The sequence below is a fragment of the Ambystoma mexicanum genome, chromosome 1q, assembly GCF_040938575.1.
Source record: "Ambystoma mexicanum isolate Mex_15411 chromosome 1q, UKY_AmexF1_1, whole genome shotgun sequence".
Classification (NCBI taxonomy): domain Eukaryota; kingdom Metazoa; phylum Chordata; class Amphibia; order Caudata; family Ambystomatidae; genus Ambystoma; species Ambystoma mexicanum.
Genome location: NC_090922.1, coordinates 933312203 through 933330669, shown reverse-complemented (window position 1 = coordinate 933330669; position 18467 = coordinate 933312203). Strand labels below are relative to the sequence as shown.

Genomic DNA, 18467 nt, shown 5'->3' with positions numbered 1-18467 from the left:
ACACACATGATAAATCATGTCCGTCAGTCACACCAGATATTCACATCCTTGGAGAAGGCACTACCAGCACATCCCAATTGTGCATGCACACCACACACACACACACACAAACACACAGTCGAAGCAGGCCATGGATCCATCACTAAGCAAGCACTTGAAGTGAAATTGGCAGCATGAGACAATCACACATGCAAAAGCGAAGAGTCACAGACATCCTGGAGTGTCCACCACTCACACACTTACTCCTCATACACATGCATGTCCATGATGTTGCCGAATGCACACATGCGTCACACCTCTGGCATGACAATCCACACACAGGGACGCAAACATGTGCATGTTGTGACATACATGCGCGCATCACGCATTTCCACACAGACACAATTGATGTTACACATGCATCAATGAACTCACATGCAGCTGTGCCTGGAACATACACACCGACATCTGCACAGTAGGCATGCCAAACCTAAGAGCAGGGTGTCTACATGCACTATGGTGGACAAGAACACATGGACACTTACCAGTCGACTCCGGACGGAGCTCCAACTCCAGACCGGGTGTGCAGCGCTGGGTCGATGCGCTCCAGGACCCTCTTCATCGGTGTTCAACTGGCCACGGAGCCCCACTCGGACAGCCCCAGGTTTGAGGAGGCGGCAGGCCTTATTGAGGGTCCTGGACCTGTAGTGCTCCCAGCGCTTATGGACATGTCGGTAGTCCGCGCTGATGGCACCCACGATGTCCACCCATATCTTCTTCTGTCCGTCCTTGCCGACTTGCGATGGTCCATGGAAGAGGACAGCAATGCCCCAGGACTTGCTCCACCAGGATGTCAACTTCTTTGGCACTGAAGCAGACAGCCATCTGCCTTGCTGCTGGGGGGTTGCCACTTGCCTCAGATGGTGTTGTGTCAGAGATGGCAACCCCGAGGCAGGTGTGAGTGGGTAAGATGTCCTGGTGCTGGGCTGTGGAGCGGTGGTATGGCAGTCTGGAGTCTTCAGGATCAGCAGAGGTGGTCACAACGACAGGATCACTGGCAATGGCTGAAGAGCAGGTGCCAAAATGCAGGGCACGTGGGCAGCAGGCACACAGAGTAGACTGGCAGCAGCAGATGGCTCTAGGAGGCAGCTCGGGGCAGTTGGAGGCAGGTAAATGGCCTTGTAGGCAGGAGCGTGGGTCTTCCATGTTATTTCGTGTGGTCAGCTGGAAACAGAGTGACTCTGCACGTGCGGAAACAGCGCGTTAGCGTGTAATCAGAGGAAAGGCCCTAAGCGCGCAAGTTGCGTGTCGTGCGCTGGACATTGGCCGTTGCCGTTCAGTATCGGGTTAAAGGTCTGCATAGGACAACAGTGCACTGTACGTGCTTTTCGTGGGGACGGACGCGTGAACTTTACTTCTTTGTGGGTGTGCACGTGAATTCTTCACTACTGTGGCAGTGCGTACTTCTTGTTTTGGCGGAAGAGGCACACACGCGCGTGTGTGTTTTTTTTTTCTTTCTACGAGGCAGACTGAGTCGCGCACATATTTTTAATTCTGTGGTTGCCCCTGTGTGTTGCGTACCCCATTTTTGGGCTCATAGTAGCCTACGTGTTCCTCGAATACGCATTTTGTGTGTTGCTGGGTGCCACAGCTTCCAGTGGGATGTTTTTTCATCACAGGTGGGCTACCAAGGGGTCGCAAACACGTTGGTTTTTGGTGTGCCTGAGCGTTGTGCGACCCATCCATTTTCCACCAGGGGTCACTCTGAGCCTTGCTGGGGCACGCATGTATGTTTAACATCACGTACCCTGCCCACTCACTCCAATTGCCCAGGTCAAATGTCTGCAGCACCCCCCATTGCACCATTCCATCTGTGCCATGACTGGGAGGACAAAAAGTGGGAAGGGAGGTAAAGCTGGCTGAGGTGCTGGAGCTGGCAGAGGTAGCCAAGAGGGCCTAAGTGCTGAAGCTGGCAGAGGTAGCCAAGGGGGCCGAACTGCTGGTGCTGGCAGAGGTAGCCAAGAAGACAGAGGTGCTGGAGCTGGCAGAGGGATCCGGCGTACCCAGGTCCATGCAGGGAGGGACATGTCCCCCTCTCAACAGGGTCTGGTAGCTGCAGGGGCAGCTGCAGCGCCGGCCATCCAGGCTCAGTGTCCTCCTGCCATGCCTGTAGTGGTCCCAGCCCCGGGAGACCAAGGGGCACATGTCCATGTTCTCAAGGCCAAGAGGTGTGTGCTGCAGGCACCTGCCACCAGCGCCAGCAATTCCATCTGCTGGCCTGACCAGCCACGGTCCGGTAGCTGCAGCTCCGCCCACCCAGGCTCAGGGTCCTCCTGGCATGCCTGTAGTGGTCCCAGCCCTGGCCCAGGGAGACCAAGGGGCACATGTCAATGTTCCAAAGGCCAAGAGGCGTGTGCTGTAGGGACCTGCCACTAGTGCCAGCTAACCAGGGCCAGCGATTCCATCGGCAAGAACTGACCAGCCAGGGTCCGGTAGCTGCAGGCGCAGCTGCAGCTCCGCCCACCCAGGCTCAGGGTCCTCCTGCCATGCCTGTAGTGGTCCCAGCCCTGGCCCAGGGAGACCAAGGGGCACATGTCAATGTTCCAAAGGCCAAGAGGCGTGTGCTGTATGGACCTGCCACTAGTGCCAGCTAACCAAGGCCAGCAATTCCATTGGCAGAACTGACCAGCCAGGTTACCCATACTGTTGGTTCTGATGATGATTTACTGTTGCCTAGCTGGGGCAAGTTCAGGTTCTGTACCAACTACTCATCCCAGTCCAGGGGGGTCGCTTCGCTTATACACCCGAATCTTGGGCTCCGACTCGAAGGCCATAAACAGGACCCTCAGGGTAGATATGTTCTGGTCTGGGGCATGATCGCTGGTCAGCAGGTATTGTTGGTCAACACATATGGGCCGAACATTGATGACCCTGCCTTTTATACGGATGTATACCAACAGATCTCTGCAATAGATATCCCTAATATAATCTGGGGAGGGGATTTTAATATCGCTATGGACCCGGGACTGGATAGATCCAGGACGATCATTAGAGCGCCAACCAGGGCTGCCCTCACTATGCAAAGTATCCTTTCGCAGCTCTCCCTGGAGGATGCCTGGCGGGTCCTCCACCCGACTGCGAGGGGATACACGTACTATTCATCGGTTCATGATTCCGAATCCAGAATCGACTACTGGTTTGTCTCCCCCTCTTTGATCGCAGGAACACAAGCATGTTAAATACTGGCTCGCACAATGTCTGACCATGCCCCTATAAACACTGGAGGTCACTTATCATAACTGCCCTAGACCCTCCAGGAGATGGAGGGTGCCCGGGGGCTTGCTTAGGGACCCCGGGGTGGTGGAGGCACTGCACACTGAGATTTCTGAGTTCCTCGAGATTAACATCGACTCAGTCGATAAATGCTCCACTGTGTGGGAAACCTTCAAGGATTGGGTCAGGGTTGCGCTACTTTCCAAATCTGTGGGTCTTAAGGGAGTGCAGGCTGAGTTAGCCCTGACTGAAGGCAAACTGAAAGTTCTGGAGGACACTTATGCTCGCACCCATGACAAACCCTTGTTAGCTGACATACAACACCACCTCCAGGAATTTAACAAACTGGCCTCCAGGGAAGTGCAGTTCATTGCCGCACCAATCCGAGCCCGGAGATATGGTGAGGGCAACAAGGCGGGTAGGACACTCTCTAATCTACTCAAACAGGACAGGCACACTAATCAAATTACCAGCATACAGAAACCCAACGGTGTGGTTTTGGTTAACGAGAACGAGATTAATACTGAGTTCTCTGGGTTCTACGAACAATTGTATAAAAATAGAGACACTAAGTCGGCCACTGAGATTGGGGCATACCTTGCGGCATTGTCGATGCCGAAACTCCAAGAGGAGACCCGCCTGACACTGGACCAACCTATCACTGCAGATGAGATCTCTGAGGCGATTAAAGATTTAACGTCTAATAAAGCTCCAGGGTTAGATGGCCTGGGTGCAGAATTCTACAAGGAATACAGCGCTGAGATTGTTCCATTGTTGCTGCGGGTCTGGGAAGAATCCCTTGAATGTAATATATTGCCTACATCCATGAGAGAGGCGTTGATAACTGTTCTCCCTAAACCTTGCCGCCCTCCACAGGATATGTCGTCCTATAGACCCCTATCTCTTATTAATACGGATGCCAAAATATTCACCAAGGTGCTGGCCAACAGGCTTTTACCAGCGGTTCCGACACTCGTTCACCCGGATCAGAATGGGTTTGTCCCCGCTAGATCTACTGCGCTCAACCTACGTAGGCTATTTGGCATAGTGGCCCAGATCGACCCGGGAAGAAGCGCTGTGGCCGTTTCATTGGATGCTGAAAAGGCCTTCGATTCTGTGTCCTGGGCCTACTTACTAGCAGTACTTGAGGCATTTGGGATAGGCCCAAACTTCATTAGGTACGTGAAGTTGCTTTACACAAAGCCCGGGGCCCGGGTCCTAAACAACAAGGCAATTTCAGATATGTTTCTTCTGGGACGGGGCACTAGGCAGGGCTGCCCGTTTTCACCTATACTATTTGCCCTAACAATAGAACCAATGGCAATAGCGGTCAGGCTTCGACATTCCAACAGGGGCATTAACCTAAAGGGGGCGACCCAGCTGATCTCTTTGTACACGGACGACACACTCCTGTATATCCGCGAACCGAATAACAACTTGGAGCCTGTAATGGCAGAAATTAAAGAATTCACTTCATACTCTGGCTACTCCATAAATAAGGATAAATCTGAGGTCTTCCCTCTCACACCGGCAACCGGCTGCCCTAGCTCATTGGGTGGGCTGAAATGGTCTGGTGAATCCATCAGATACTTGGGAATACTTGTGTCACACGGTAAGGATAGGTTATACGCTGATAACCACGACGCAACATTACAGGCCCTAAAGACCAAGCTTCTATTATGGGACCGCCTTCCGAGATCATTACATGGCAGGGTAGCGGTTCTTAAAATGGTAGTTCTACCTAAACTGCTATACCTTTTTGTAAACATACCGATTTGGCCGGGAAGACTCTTCTTCACTAAACTTAAGTGAATGGCTACAGCCTTCCTTTGGCATGGGGAGACTCCCAGAATTGGGTGGGGAAAAATAACCGAACCATACTCGTCGGGCGGCCTAGCGGCCCCGGACTTTGACTTATATTACTATGTGTCCCAGGCCCAGTTCTCTAGGTATTGGTATTCCAGGGATGGTGGCCTGCCGCATGTTGATGTAGAGGAACTCACCACCGCTCCCACGAACATACAGTCCGTAATCTTTGATGCCCACTATAAGGACACGTGTGATTTCAACCCGGTTAGTTGTACTGTTAAGGCCTGGAGGGCAATATTTGGGAAACTGGGATTGTCGACCCTGTATAACCCGGAGGTCTCTTTCTGGAACTACCCTGGTATCCCTCCGACACATGATGCTTGTCTGCGATCAGCCTGGGACCCGGGGGACGAGATGCGCCTAGGAGATATGTTCATTGAAGGGAAATTCGCAACCCTTCAGCCGATAACTGGTGCGCTCGGCAGAGGCCCACTAAGGGTACTGCAGTACTACCGTATGAGATCGGCTTTCCAAAAACACTGGGCAACCTTCCCTGATGAACCCCCCACACACCCCGGCGTTCAGATGATCACGGCCGGGGACCGCTTGAAGGTGTCCATCCTATATGCCATAGTACAGACACACTCACCAACAGCTAATCTGAGCAGAGATAAATGGGAGAGAGATCTACAGATCACTCTAGATGATAAAACTTGGGACAGGTACTGCTCTCTCACCAAGAAGGTCTCACTAAACGCCGGACTACGAGTGATCCAGTTTAAAATTCTTAACAGGTTGCACTACACCCCAGCCAAAATAGCCAAGTTCGCTTCTGATGCCCCGAGTCAATGCCCCAAATGCAAAACAGAGTATGCAGGCTCGTTCCACATGTACTGGAGCTGCCCGGTGGTGACTGAGTTCTGGAGGGAGGTGGCAGATGCACTAGATGAAATCACACAAATCCCCCGGTGTTGATTCCACAGAAATACTTATTTGGGGATATAGGAAAGTGCTCCGAAAAGACCAGAAGACTATTTAATGTTACATGTGCAGTGGCCAAAAAATGTATTCTGCAACAATGGAAAAACCCGGCACCACCCACTATGAAACAGTTCCTCCGGGAGCTGGTCCTATGTGAATGAGGCTGAAGAACAGTTTGTCCTCACATGCCCCTCTGTGAGCAGACCCAAGGACATTTGGAGTCCCTTCAGAATGTTTCTTTGTGATATGATCCCTGATGATGACAGTGATGTTTAGACTCAATTCCCCTTGTTGATTCAGGTTATATGTACTGCTACCTCTCTATCTCCGTATCATGTTGATTTTAATTTGTATGATGCTGCTGGTACTGTGTTTGTGTTTCCGAACCACTAATAAAAAAGAGTTTTAAAAAAAAGAACTGACCAGCCAGGGTCCGGTAGCTGCAGGGGCAGCTGCAGCGCCGGCCATCCAGGCTCAGCGTTCTCCTGCCATGCCTGTAGTGGTAGTGGTCGTGGTCCTGGCCCAGTGAGTCCAAGGGGCACATGTCCATGTTCCAAAGGCCAAGAGGCGTGTGTTGCAGGGACCGGCCACCAGCACACAGGTACACATGCCTGCAGGGCCACCGCCACTCACAGCATCAGTGGCTGATGCCTCAGCCCCGGCCACCAGTGCTCCAGCCCCTACTGACCCAAGTGGTCCCAGCCACACAGGGACTGCACAACACTGCAGGAAGGGTAAGCGGGCAGTAGGCAAACATGCTCAGTCCTGAGGCACCGCACAGGAGACTCATACATTGAGGAAGAGGAGCTTCAGTGATGCGCGGATCCAGATCCTCTTGGACTACATGCGGGAACACAAGGCCAACATGCTTGTGCGGGCAGGTAGCACACATACGCACGCCCAGCGTATGGCCCACTGGCAGTGTGTCGCCGATCGCATCAGCGCCCTGGGCATTGAGAGGCACACAGCTTCTGAGGCAGTGAAGCGCTGGAATGACCTCCGCCGCCGAGCCAAAGATAACCTGGGTGCCAACTAATTCCCAACTCTGGTGTCTGGAGGTGGACCAGCAGTGGAGGAAGAAGTAATCACTCCATGAGGAGATTGTTAGTCAGATGATTGATGCGGAGCTGATCCAGAGCGTGGGGGACCTTCCAAAATATGAGCCAATGTCTGGTGAGTGGTGATGGGTGTGTGTCAAGGACATGAGTATGTTGCGTCATGGGCGTGTGTTGATTGTCTAGCAGTTCTGCATGTATTCACATGACTACCATGGGCGTACCATGTCATGGGGGTCTGACAAGTACTTGTTGTCCTGCAGCCTACACATGCACGGTGTGCTGGACTCCCCGACAATGGACATCTGCACACCTGCTCAATCCTCCTCTGTCTGGGACATCTTGGTCCTCTTCCTGATCAAACCTGTGATGTCCGATGGGCTCTGACCATATGCCACTCAACATTGTTCCTCTCTCTGCTCGTCTCTGAATGTTCACCCTGCCAAGGGTAGCTCCGCTGGGGTGGCCTCTCTTTCTCCACCTCCCCACGGCAGCCCGCAGTCTCCAGGGGACTGGTCATACATGTGGTGTGGTACTGCAAAGTCCTCTAATAAAATATATGTGCTCCTACTCAATGTGCTCGGCAACTCATCCTGAGCTGGACTGTGTGGGTTGTTCTTTTGCCTTGGGGGCAGGTGTTGTATCTCCATAGGACTGTGATATTGGCATTGGGTCACAGAGGGTACGGCTGTTGATTTCCTTCACGGTGCAATGTCCACAGGGACATTTGGGAGCTGTGGGCAGAGTTACTTCGAATCCATCTTCCACATTGGCTTGCCTATCATGGACTGTGATCATGCCTTCACTGTTCACTCAGGGTCAATCACTTCTCACATTGCAATCAGTTGGTGGTGAGGGTCTCTTGTTGGCAGTGGCCTCCCTCTGGTATGGGCTCCGTGGCTGAATTGGAATGGAGGTGATCCTTACCCGGGTCAGGTGCCACTTATGGTGATTTGACATGTGTTGTGCTTTCACTACTCCTCACCCGTGCTGATGTCCACGATAAATAATGGAATGCACTAGTCACCTGCCCAAACTCTGTCCTCAGGCACAGGCCTCTGAGTCGACAGTTTTACACGTGCACTGCATCCACGCCATACACCACACTCGGGGGAGGTTGGATGTACACCTACAACCCTCTTCACGCTATTGACACATGTTGTATGCATTTCCACTTCCACCTGGCCGCTACATTCCCATGGGTTGTCAGTGTGTTGTGTTTGATTTGTGTGACATTCACCTGTGGTGCATGGGCCACTCCCACTTACATCCAATGGGATCACCAATAACGTACATTCTGACTTGACTGGTGTCGATGTGACATGGACTCATGGGATGTGTGTGTCCACATTCAACATTTCACTACAGCCTTGCATCTTGCCACCTTGTGGGAGTTGTGTGCAAGGAGTTTTTGTGTTACATTTCATATCCCTCCTCCATAGCTCTGACAGTGGTATGCACGTTACATCGGATTCATTTAGCAGATCAAGGCATGGCTATGCTATGTGGCATATGTGTGTTCACATCATGGATGTTGGTGTATGGACTATGCCATTCAGGGGCTCCATGGTTGGAGCAGGTGCTGGGCACCATGCACCAAATGTGTTTTTGCCCTTCCCACACATGTCCATGTCTTCTTTCATGCTGTCCATCACTTGCATTGACACTGCGTACGTGTGTGAGATTGTGACAGGACAGGTTGATATCTTGCATGTCGACATTTTGGTGGCAATGTGTATGGTCTACGCTGTTTCCATGACTAATCACGTGTTTTTCTATCTATGTGCAGGTGATGAGGCACTGGAGGCAGAGGAGGAGGAGGTGGAGGAGGTACAGGATAGTGAGCCACGACCAACCAGTGGAGGACGTGGGGTGGTAGCCCATGACAATCCACTGGTTTTGCAAGCCATCCTGGACGTGACTCAGTCCGAGTCAGCCTCTGAAGAAGCCTATGGCTCCGGTGGTGAAACATACATGGATGCCTCGGTGATGTCGCAGGTGAGTGCATGGAGTGTGGATCCTGTTGCATCCCAGGTGTCTGAAGGGGGGGAACCCCTCACAGGGCCAGTCAGTGTTGGTGCGTTCAGCAGTGGTGGCTACGGCTGCAGGGCCACGCTCCACAGTCTTGACTCCTGGGCCTGGGCCAGCTGATCAGGGGAGGGATGCAGTCCGGCAGCCCCAGGCTGCGCCATCACATGAAGGGCCAGGTTCCCTTGGCCAGGGCAGGCATGGGGTCCGCCAACGCAGTGGCTGTGCATTGACTGACTTTACTGTGTGGGAGCAGTCGAAGTATGCTGTTGCACAACAACAGGCTGCTTCACAGGAAATGTTGGCTTCGGGCATGGATAGGGTGGGCAATTTCATGATCTCTCCCCCACCCCCCGGCTAGACAGGTGGAGCACCAGCAGCAGGCATTGCGGTCCACATGCCGCTCACACAGGCTGAACATGCTGGCCCAGCAACAGGAGCCGACGGGCGGACCTGAGGGATCTGCACGCATCCTTGACTGCAGAGGGTCGGGCCCACATGGAAGCCTTGAGGTTGAAGTATAGGTCCCTCAGGACAACGCTGGCTGCACTCGAGGCATCCAGCAGTAGGCGGTCTGAACAGCAGTTGCAACTGATGACTTGTGCCATCACGGAGGAACTGCGTGCATCCCGTGAGGTGTTGCATTGAGACCTCCAAGCCATCAGGTTGCAGCTGCAGGCATCTCAGTCCCGCATTGCCACTGCCATCGAGGACCAGACCAGGGCCCTACTTGGTGTACCTCCCGTGCCACTTCCACATTCAGATGCACCACCAGAGTAGGACGACAGCAGCGACAGGTCTCCTGATCCCGGATAGCCGTGCGGGCCATTAACCCATGGAGGTTTATTTTTATGGTGTGCACCCTGCAGCACCTCCTCCCTCCTAGGTGAAGCCCCCCCCACCCAGCCACCCCGCACCAAGTCCCACATGGGCATTTTAGATTTTTCTCTTTTTTTTCTTTTGGTGTCTATTGTGCATTTATGTGCCAGTGTGTTGCTTTGTGTGGCAGCCGAAGGCATCCACTGTGGTTTCCAGCTGGACCCATGCAGGCTTGTCTCGTGTTGGTACCCTCCTTGTTTGTGCCTTGGGGTCCAGACACATGTGCACCTCCTGCATCCCCTTTTCCATGGGCTTGCAAGGAGTGCATCTTGTGAAAGTAACTTACACATTGGCAATGGGATTCCATGATATCTGAGGGTAGTCCCAAGTCCAACTTGTGTATACACCCTCTAGTGGGAATCATGATTGTTTGTCCCTTTTGGGTTTGTGCATTTAGCCCCATACTTTGTTGGTGTGGTAACTTCATTTATTTGCTGGTCTGTCTTCATTGGTGTTGGCCTTACGGCTGTATGCAATTTGATGATCCCTTTGGTTGTCTGGGAAACACATATGTCCAAGGGTGACATGCGCAAGTTGCTGCACATTGTAGCACAAGTGCAGTTGTGTCTGGTCACGGGAGGCAGTCTTCACTGTTGGGTGCTGTGCGTCGGGTATGTTGTACTGGCCAATTGTTCTTGTGTACATTGGTGGGTTTAGTTGACATGGTGGGTTGATTCATGGACTTGGTCCGTTGATTGTTGATCACTTTGTGACAGTGGTGTTATGTGTTGGCCATTTGTTTCTCTGCTTGGGAATTGCATACCATGGAACGTTGTGTGGGACAGGTGAAATGAATTGTGTGGGGGTTTGGGTGACATACCAGCATTTAGATGGTTGCTTTGGCATGGTGGTGGTTGGAAGCTCCTCCTTCCAAGAGTTCCTTTTGTACACGCCAGATTGTGTTGCTTTTAGTGCAAAGGAATGCACACAATGTGGCACTTCCGAGGCCACATTCTCAGGGTTGTAAGGCTTGGACAGATGTTTGTCCCTTTGTCATCATCAATTGTGGCCTGGCATGTCCCAGGGCTGTGTGCACTCCGCAGGGGTTGGATTTTAGGGGAAAAAGAGCCACAAGCTGGGTACGGGCAGCCTCGCCACATGCCCTTTCCCCTCCCATGCGCAGCAGCCGTGCATGTGGTTGGGAATGTGGGGGCACCACCATGTCCACTGGTACGCCACGCCGTGTTGCAACATTGTGCAAGTCACATGCTGCCACTATGATCCTGCACACTACTGGTGGTGCATACAGTAGCTGTCCACTATAGTGGTCAAGGGAGCGAAAGCGTGACTTTAGTACTCCGAATGTGCACCCCTCTATGGCCCTAGTTGCAATGTGAGCTGTGTTGCAGCTTACCTGGGGTGGTGGGGTTCCGTATTGGCGCCATCATGTAGGTGCTCAGAGGGTAGGCACTGACCCCTGTGGAGGTGAGATGGGTTGTCAGTGATGTGGTTTAGTCTGCGTGAGACATGCATGCAATTGGCGGGCCATTTGTACTCACCAATGAGCTATGTGTTGCCATGCCTCCCAGCTTCCAGGGCCCAGTGTAGGGTCGATATACTGTAGATGAAACTATCGTGGGTGGACCCTGGATAGTTAGCATATACAGAGATGATGATTCCCTTGGCATCACATACAACCTGAACGTTGGTGGAATGCCAGTGTTTGCAAATGCTATAGCTGTGCTCTGTTGTCCTAGGTGGGCCACGTGGGTGCAATCAATGGTACCAAGCACTTTAGGTAAGTGTGCCACCCCATAGAAGTCCTGGATCACGGCATGCCTTTCTGCAGGTGTTCTGGGCATGTATATGTGCCTACGGACTGAGGGGCGTACAGTCATGTTTACCAACACCAAGTGTAGGCATTGTGACTGTGGCCTGCAAAACACCCCCCCCCCACCGATTATGGCAGTTGTCAGCTGAAGTGATCCAGTGGCCAAAAAATGCAGTACATTGAGCACCTTTTCCAAGGGGCTCAGTGCTTGGGAGCCCAGGTTGGGTGATATGAGGTCATCTTCCCATTCCCTGACCAGATCGAAGATATGAGGTGGAAACCTATACCTGCCATAGACCTGGTCATCAGGCATCCCAAAAGGCTGTTCCTGTGTAAGAAAATTCGGGCCTTGGCTATCCTCCTCCTCCTGCGGTGTTCCACTATCACTGCTGCAATAAATGGTACATTCTTCGCAGCTATATGCGCAAGTTTAATTTTTGAGTGCACTTTTATGCATTGGTTTTGGTACGCAGTGACGCTTATGCCTGCTTTTGCGTGGCATACGTGTTTCAGGGTTTGCGTGTCTTTTGCCACGCGTAGGTGGGTCCTGTTCGATTCCATGAATACGTGTTATTACTTCCCCCGTAACGCCCACATTTACGCTTGTTCCTCATTCCACGTGTTCCGCCCCCTTTTTAGGTGTGTGCGCTGGATGGTGAGCGCCTTCACTAGGCGTCCAGCGCAATGCTTTAGTTGTGTCACAGTGACGTGTTGAACCTGCGCGGATTCAACGCAGGTCTCAGGTAAGGCACGCACAATGTGTTCCATGACTCGGTAAACGGGCGCTTGCGAGCGTTTTGAACGCAAGAGCCCTGATTTCGGTGCAGATTTATTCCATGAATCGGGCCCCTTCTGTTTGAGAGCCCACGTCCAAATATTCTGGGACAGTTTGGATAGCCCTGGAGAGTGAGTGCCCCCTTGCTTGTTCACGTAGTACATGGGCATGGTGCTGTCCATGAGGACCAGTACTGTCTTTCCCTGCAACTGTGTCTGAAAGCTTTAAACACTGCTAACAGCTCCAACAGGTTTATGTGGTTGGACGCTACCGCTGGGGCCAAATGCTGTGCGCCCTCTGCTGAAGGAGGTGAGCCCGCCACTCCGTAGAGATGCATCTGTAGTGAGAGTGGCCTCTACCGCAAGGGTGGTGAAGGTCTTCCACTTCAAGAGGTTTTCCTTCGACCACCACTGCAGAGAGAGAACGAGGGCTGCCGAGACAACCACTAGATCGTCCCATTGTCCACTGGCCTGACACCACTGGCTGTTGAGCCACTCTTGCATGGGTTGCATGCGCAAACGTGCGTGAGGGACCAAGTATATGCAGGACGTCATCCTTCATAACAGTAGCATGGCCTTGCATACCGTCACCTCTCGACCAGCTACAAATGGAGGGATCTGAAACAGCATGTTTTGAACTCTCTCATTGGAGGAGAAGACAAGGCAGTCTCCGGTCCGAATTAAGCCCCCCGGGAATTGCTTGACTTGGCTGGGGTCTAGGCTGGATTACTTCTTGCTTATGGAGAATCCCAGGCTGAAGAGTAGGTCTATCGTCTTTTGGGTGTTTGGCAGGCATGTGCCGTAGGAATCCCCTGTTATGAGCCAGTCGTCGAGGTAAGGATATATTGGGATGGATTGCCTGCGCATGTGAGCTGCTGCAACTACCAGTACCTTTGGAAATACTCTTGGGACTGGAGTAATGCCGAAGAGGAGGACCTCGATAGTGTTTGTCCTCTATCATGAATCTTAGGTTTTTCATGTGTGCTGGCAACATTGAAATAGGAAAATATGCATCTTTCATGTCCAATGTTGCCATGTAATCAACTTGCGTTAGCAGAGGGATTACCTCTTGCAGTGTTGCCATCTGAAACTTTTGTGGTTTGACAAATTTGTTCGCTGGACGCAAGTCTAACACGGGGCGCATGGTGAGATCCTTTTGGGTACAAGGAAGTACACTCAAATACCTGTGTTTACCTGTAGACCGGGACAACTTGATTGCGCCCTTTTTCTGAAGGATCTTGACCTCTTGCAGCAGGTTACTGAGGTGTTCCGGGGTTAGACGTCTGGACTTCGGTGGTCTGAATCGAGTTGGCCAGCTGAACTCTATGCAATAACCGTGGGTGACTGTCTTGAGCACCCACTGGTCTGTGCTAATCCCCTGCCATGCATGTAAGAAAGATGTTATACATCCCCTGACCGGGGAAGCATGGGAGGGGACCCGGATCTGAGAGTCATTTCTGACTGGAGGCCGGGGAGCCTCTAGGGGTGGCATTGTGACCCCTTCCTTTCCTACAGCGTTGTCCTCTAGGGGGATACTGATTTGAGGCAGCAGACCCTTGTCCATAGGACGATGTGTTACCCCTATTGTATTGGTTATGCAGGGAACGAGAATAGGACTGTCCGCGAAAGGAGCAGCGAGAACTTCCCCCTCTCTTTTGAAAGGGCCATTGAGTGATTTGATTCAAAGATTTCAAAGTCTTGTGTTATTTTTTGGCAGTTTCTAGCGCTTCATCAACAGCCTTGCCAAACAGGTCAGAATCCTCCACCGGTTTGTTGATAAAAGGTGCTTGCGTCTCAGGCTTGAACCCCAAGTTCTTCAACCAGGCATGACATTTCCAAAAGGTTCCCTGGGCCAGGGTTCTCCCTGCTGTCTCAGCAGCATCTAAGATGTTTAATGATGTTATGGTTTACTTGCTTACCCTCTGATACAATTGTAAGTAGACGAGAACGCACTGGTTCAGGGACCTCCTGGAGGCCCTCTTGTAGCAGGTTCCATTGAACATCCGAATAGCTGGCCAACAGCATGGTACTGTTGGCAATCTGGGTGGAATATGCTTCCGCAGTAGTAATTCGCTTCCATAGGGCATACCGTTTTTTGCATTCCTTGTCCGGCGGTGCCTCACCTGTGGACAAGTGCACCCCTGTCCTCTTGTTGTGGTGACCACAAGAGAATCTAGGGTGGCATGTTCCCGATTTTAGAGAGGATGAGAAAGGGAGGGGTGAAAATGTTTCTCCACCCATTGATTCACAGCCCTGGTCTGTCAAGATGTTAGTAAGGAAGGGGCAATGCGCCTTTTAATTGAGTTTAGTAAAGGGATAGCCTGGCTGGCAAGAGGCTTCTCCTTTAGAACATCCTACACAAAATCTGAGTCTTGCACAGCCTCTTGCGTTGCTATGTGGAAACGTTCGGATGCAGAGGGACGTTAAAAGCCATCTGATCAGCTATAGGAGATGCCCGACGCGGGGGTGGGGAGGATGGAGGATCTATGCATATGGTGTCAGGATCCGTGGTCTGAGTAGGTGACAGCCATGGTGGGTTGTCCACCATTGGCTCTTCCCCCCCAATCTCGGGCCTGGTCAATGGGATCCTCAAAGAGATCGTCTTCTTGCAAACAGGGGTCAAGAGGAACTGCCTCTGGATCCGTCAGGTCAAAGCCCTCCTCATGAAGAGGGCCAGAGGTTCTCTAGAATTTGGCCACTTAGGGGTAAAGGTCTTCTTCACTAGGCTTTTTTGGCGTGAACCTTTTAGAGAAAGTCACACATTTTGCAAGCCTATTCATACAGTCTTCAAATGTTCCCCTGGTACATAAAGAGGAGCCAGAGGGGTCCAGAGGGGGAAAGGGCTCCTCCTGGGGATCTACCTGCCTAGAATGCCAGGATTTTTCTGAGAGAGTACTGGATAAGGGCTGCGGACTCTCAGAATATTCATCCTGTGTTTACTGGCGTGTGGACGGGTCTTTCGACTTGTCCTTGGGTTTACTGGCCGCCGAAACAATCTTTGTGAGACTCTTGCAGATGTTTGGCGCTTCTGGGAGGGGTTTAGGCTGTTCAAGTGGCCTCGTCATAGATTGACGGAGCCTGAAGCTTGTGCGTCGGCGCGCTCTTAGGAAGTCGCGGCGGCCTTGTGACTTTTGGTGCCAGCACCGTTATCTGCAGTGCGTCCGGACGCATGCCGCTTACGCTATTGCAGGGAGGACTGCCGACAGCGTGGATCGGCAGGTGCAGTCGAGGAATTCGGCATACCCGTTGGCGCCTTAGACAGCTTTGACAAATACGTAGAATCGGTACTGGGGGTTGTGTGCTTGCTTTTATGAGTTGCGGGTGCATCCCTGTCACTGGCGTGTACATTCCCCATAGCAGAACTATCGTCCCCGTCTGGTGGGGCCAGGGACGGACAGTTCAGGGCGCGATCGCTCCGATGAGAGGTCAATGGCATCCGTATCGGAGCCACGGCCGTCGCTCATCTCCACAGCACTCTCGCCGCCTGCGGTGATGGGGGAGCTACCCTCAGCCTGCATCATGGCGTAGGCCACCCAATGCTTAACTTGCCGCTCCTTGATCGTGTTATGACGCAAGAGCTGACAAGATCGACAGGACGCCTTGTGGTGATCGTGAGGGAGACACTTAATGCAACTCTGGTGCGTGTCCTTCCAGGGGTACTTGCCCTTACAGGAAGGGCAACATTTAAATGGTGTCCTGTCCATAGCTCAGGTGTATGAAAGAGACAGAAAAACCAAAGGGGCAAAGAGAGGGGAGAAGTAAAGACATTCTTGATAAAGAAAGACCCCCGGACCCCACTCTTCCTACTGTATAGGTTGGCCAGAAGGCCCGACCACGCGGTCGAGAGCGTCAACCGGAGCACCAGCCGTCGAAGTCTGCTCTTCCGCTGTCGTAGACGGTGGTTGAGAAGTGATCGTCGAAGAGGGGACGAATAATATAAAAACGACTGGAGGTCAAGAAAGAATATAATTTTGCAATTTGTAAGAGCTTCGCATAAGGCGACCAGCTACCTTGGTGGAAACAAACAATCTGAGGGACCTCGACGCACAAGGGATTATGTGTACACTACACATCAAGTTGGGGATAGCGTTACAGGCACACTCATATGGACGTCCCCTTTCGATCCTCGAAAGACAAGATGCAAAACTCCACGGTTACCACTAGATGTCAGACTATATGCACAGCATGTGACTATAAGCAGATTCACAAGCATTAGAACACACACCTACATTTGAGAATCAAAAGTAAATGAAAATCACACCTAGTTCCGAGATTCAAAAGTACATGTAAAACACACCTAGATTTGACAATCAAAATGACATACAGAACAAACCAGGAAACAAGAATCAAGTGTACAAGTGTAAACTACCCAGAAATAAAAACGTAGTCAAATGCAGTCATGAGTAAGTCCAAGAATCTAATTTGGAACAAGCACCAGTTGACTATTGCCTACGATTAATATGCAAGGCACTTGTCTGGAGCACGGTTTGCATTTAAACATGCAGCAGAGCAAAGTGCAATACCTTTTGTTCCTGTGTTGCATGGAGTACTTCTTTCGTCCTAATCACTAGTTGGTCTTTGTCTTTGATCTCTTGTTCCGCCACAGCAACTCGTGTCTGCAGCTGGTTTACATGCTTCTCTTTCTCGTGACATTCAGCATCAAGTGTGGAGTTCTCACGCCGCAAGGAAAGTACCTCCTGCTTTGCTCTCTGGCACTCCTGAGAAATACATTTATACAGTAGATTTTACACATTCGTATCATGAAAATATGCACTAGAGTTATAATGAATGAAAAATCTATAAGTCCCATGGATTTTGAGCTATGGAGTTTGAGCTGGGTTTAGGGACTGTATAATTAATCCGCCCTAAACAGAAAAAGCAGCCTACCCTAACATGCATTGTTTTTTACACTACTGTAGGGGTGTAAGCTTGGGTACATGCTGAATTTGGCAATGTAGTATTAGGAGGTAATTGAAAGATTGGGGAGGGTATGGCAACAGTTGCATAGGAGGACTGTACTTCCCCTGGCTCCATTATATATATAGCCAAGGGTTCACAAGACTGATGATTCAAAGGAAAACACCTTAACTTGGTTAAAGTAATTTATTTGGTGCTTTGCAAGCTTCTGTGGTCTTCACCACTTTCTGAGGCAGGGATGAATAAGCCTTTGAAAAGCAGCTTAAATAGCCCTGCTTGGGATTCCTCTTTCTTTATGCACGATTTGTAGTTTGCTCAGAGAAGAACAAGTTACTTACCCCTGGTAACATTCTTTCAACTGGATGTTCCACCCACGTATTCCTCATCTTTGATATTATATCTCTTCAGCTTTGCTGCTTCGGAAAACATTTTCTCGGCAGAGGGCGCTGTATGCGATGTCATCACGCCCATGTCCCTCGAGGGCCTCCGTCGAGTGTTGACGTAATCGTCAGTACAAATAGCGCATACAGCACCGATTGGCTTCAGTTCAACTTTTTCAAGGAATTAACCAGGCATACCCAAGACCGCAAGCTCTCCGAAAGCGCAGAGTGTAATACACGTAAATTGTACGGCGGGGTAGGCTGGGAGGAGCAATGAGGAATACGTGGGAGGAACATCCAGTCGAAAGAATATTACCAGGGGTAAGTAACTTGTTCTTCGAATGGATTGTGTCCTCCCAGTTATTCCTCATCTTTGATAGACTCCCAAAGCAGTGACAATTTGGAGGTGGGAGTATCAATTAATTTAGTCATGGACGGTTTCTGGTCTTTCCATCAACTTTTTTGCATCGCAGGACATTTCCATCGAATTTCTTGCATCGAAAAAATGTGCATCGAATGCATTATTTATTTTCTTAATTCCCCCCGAAACCACTGTTTTTTACCCTTTAAAACCCCCAACATTTTTTTACCTGTTACCCCTCAAAAACATGCATTTGATGC

General features: G+C 51.2%; 1 protein-coding gene across 2 annotated transcripts in view; it reads right to left on the bottom strand.

The window, feature by feature from the left end:
• Positions 1-18467, bottom strand: part of SASS6 (SAS-6 centriolar assembly protein) — a 1114399-nt gene that overhangs the window by 423286 nt on the left and 672646 nt on the right. For both annotated transcript variants that reach the window (XM_069641586.1, XM_069641587.1), the window contains exon 9: positions 17073-17267. In XM_069641586.1, the coding sequence (XP_069497687.1) occupies positions 17073-17267 (195 nt within the window). The remainder of the gene's footprint in view (positions 1-17072; positions 17268-18467) is intronic.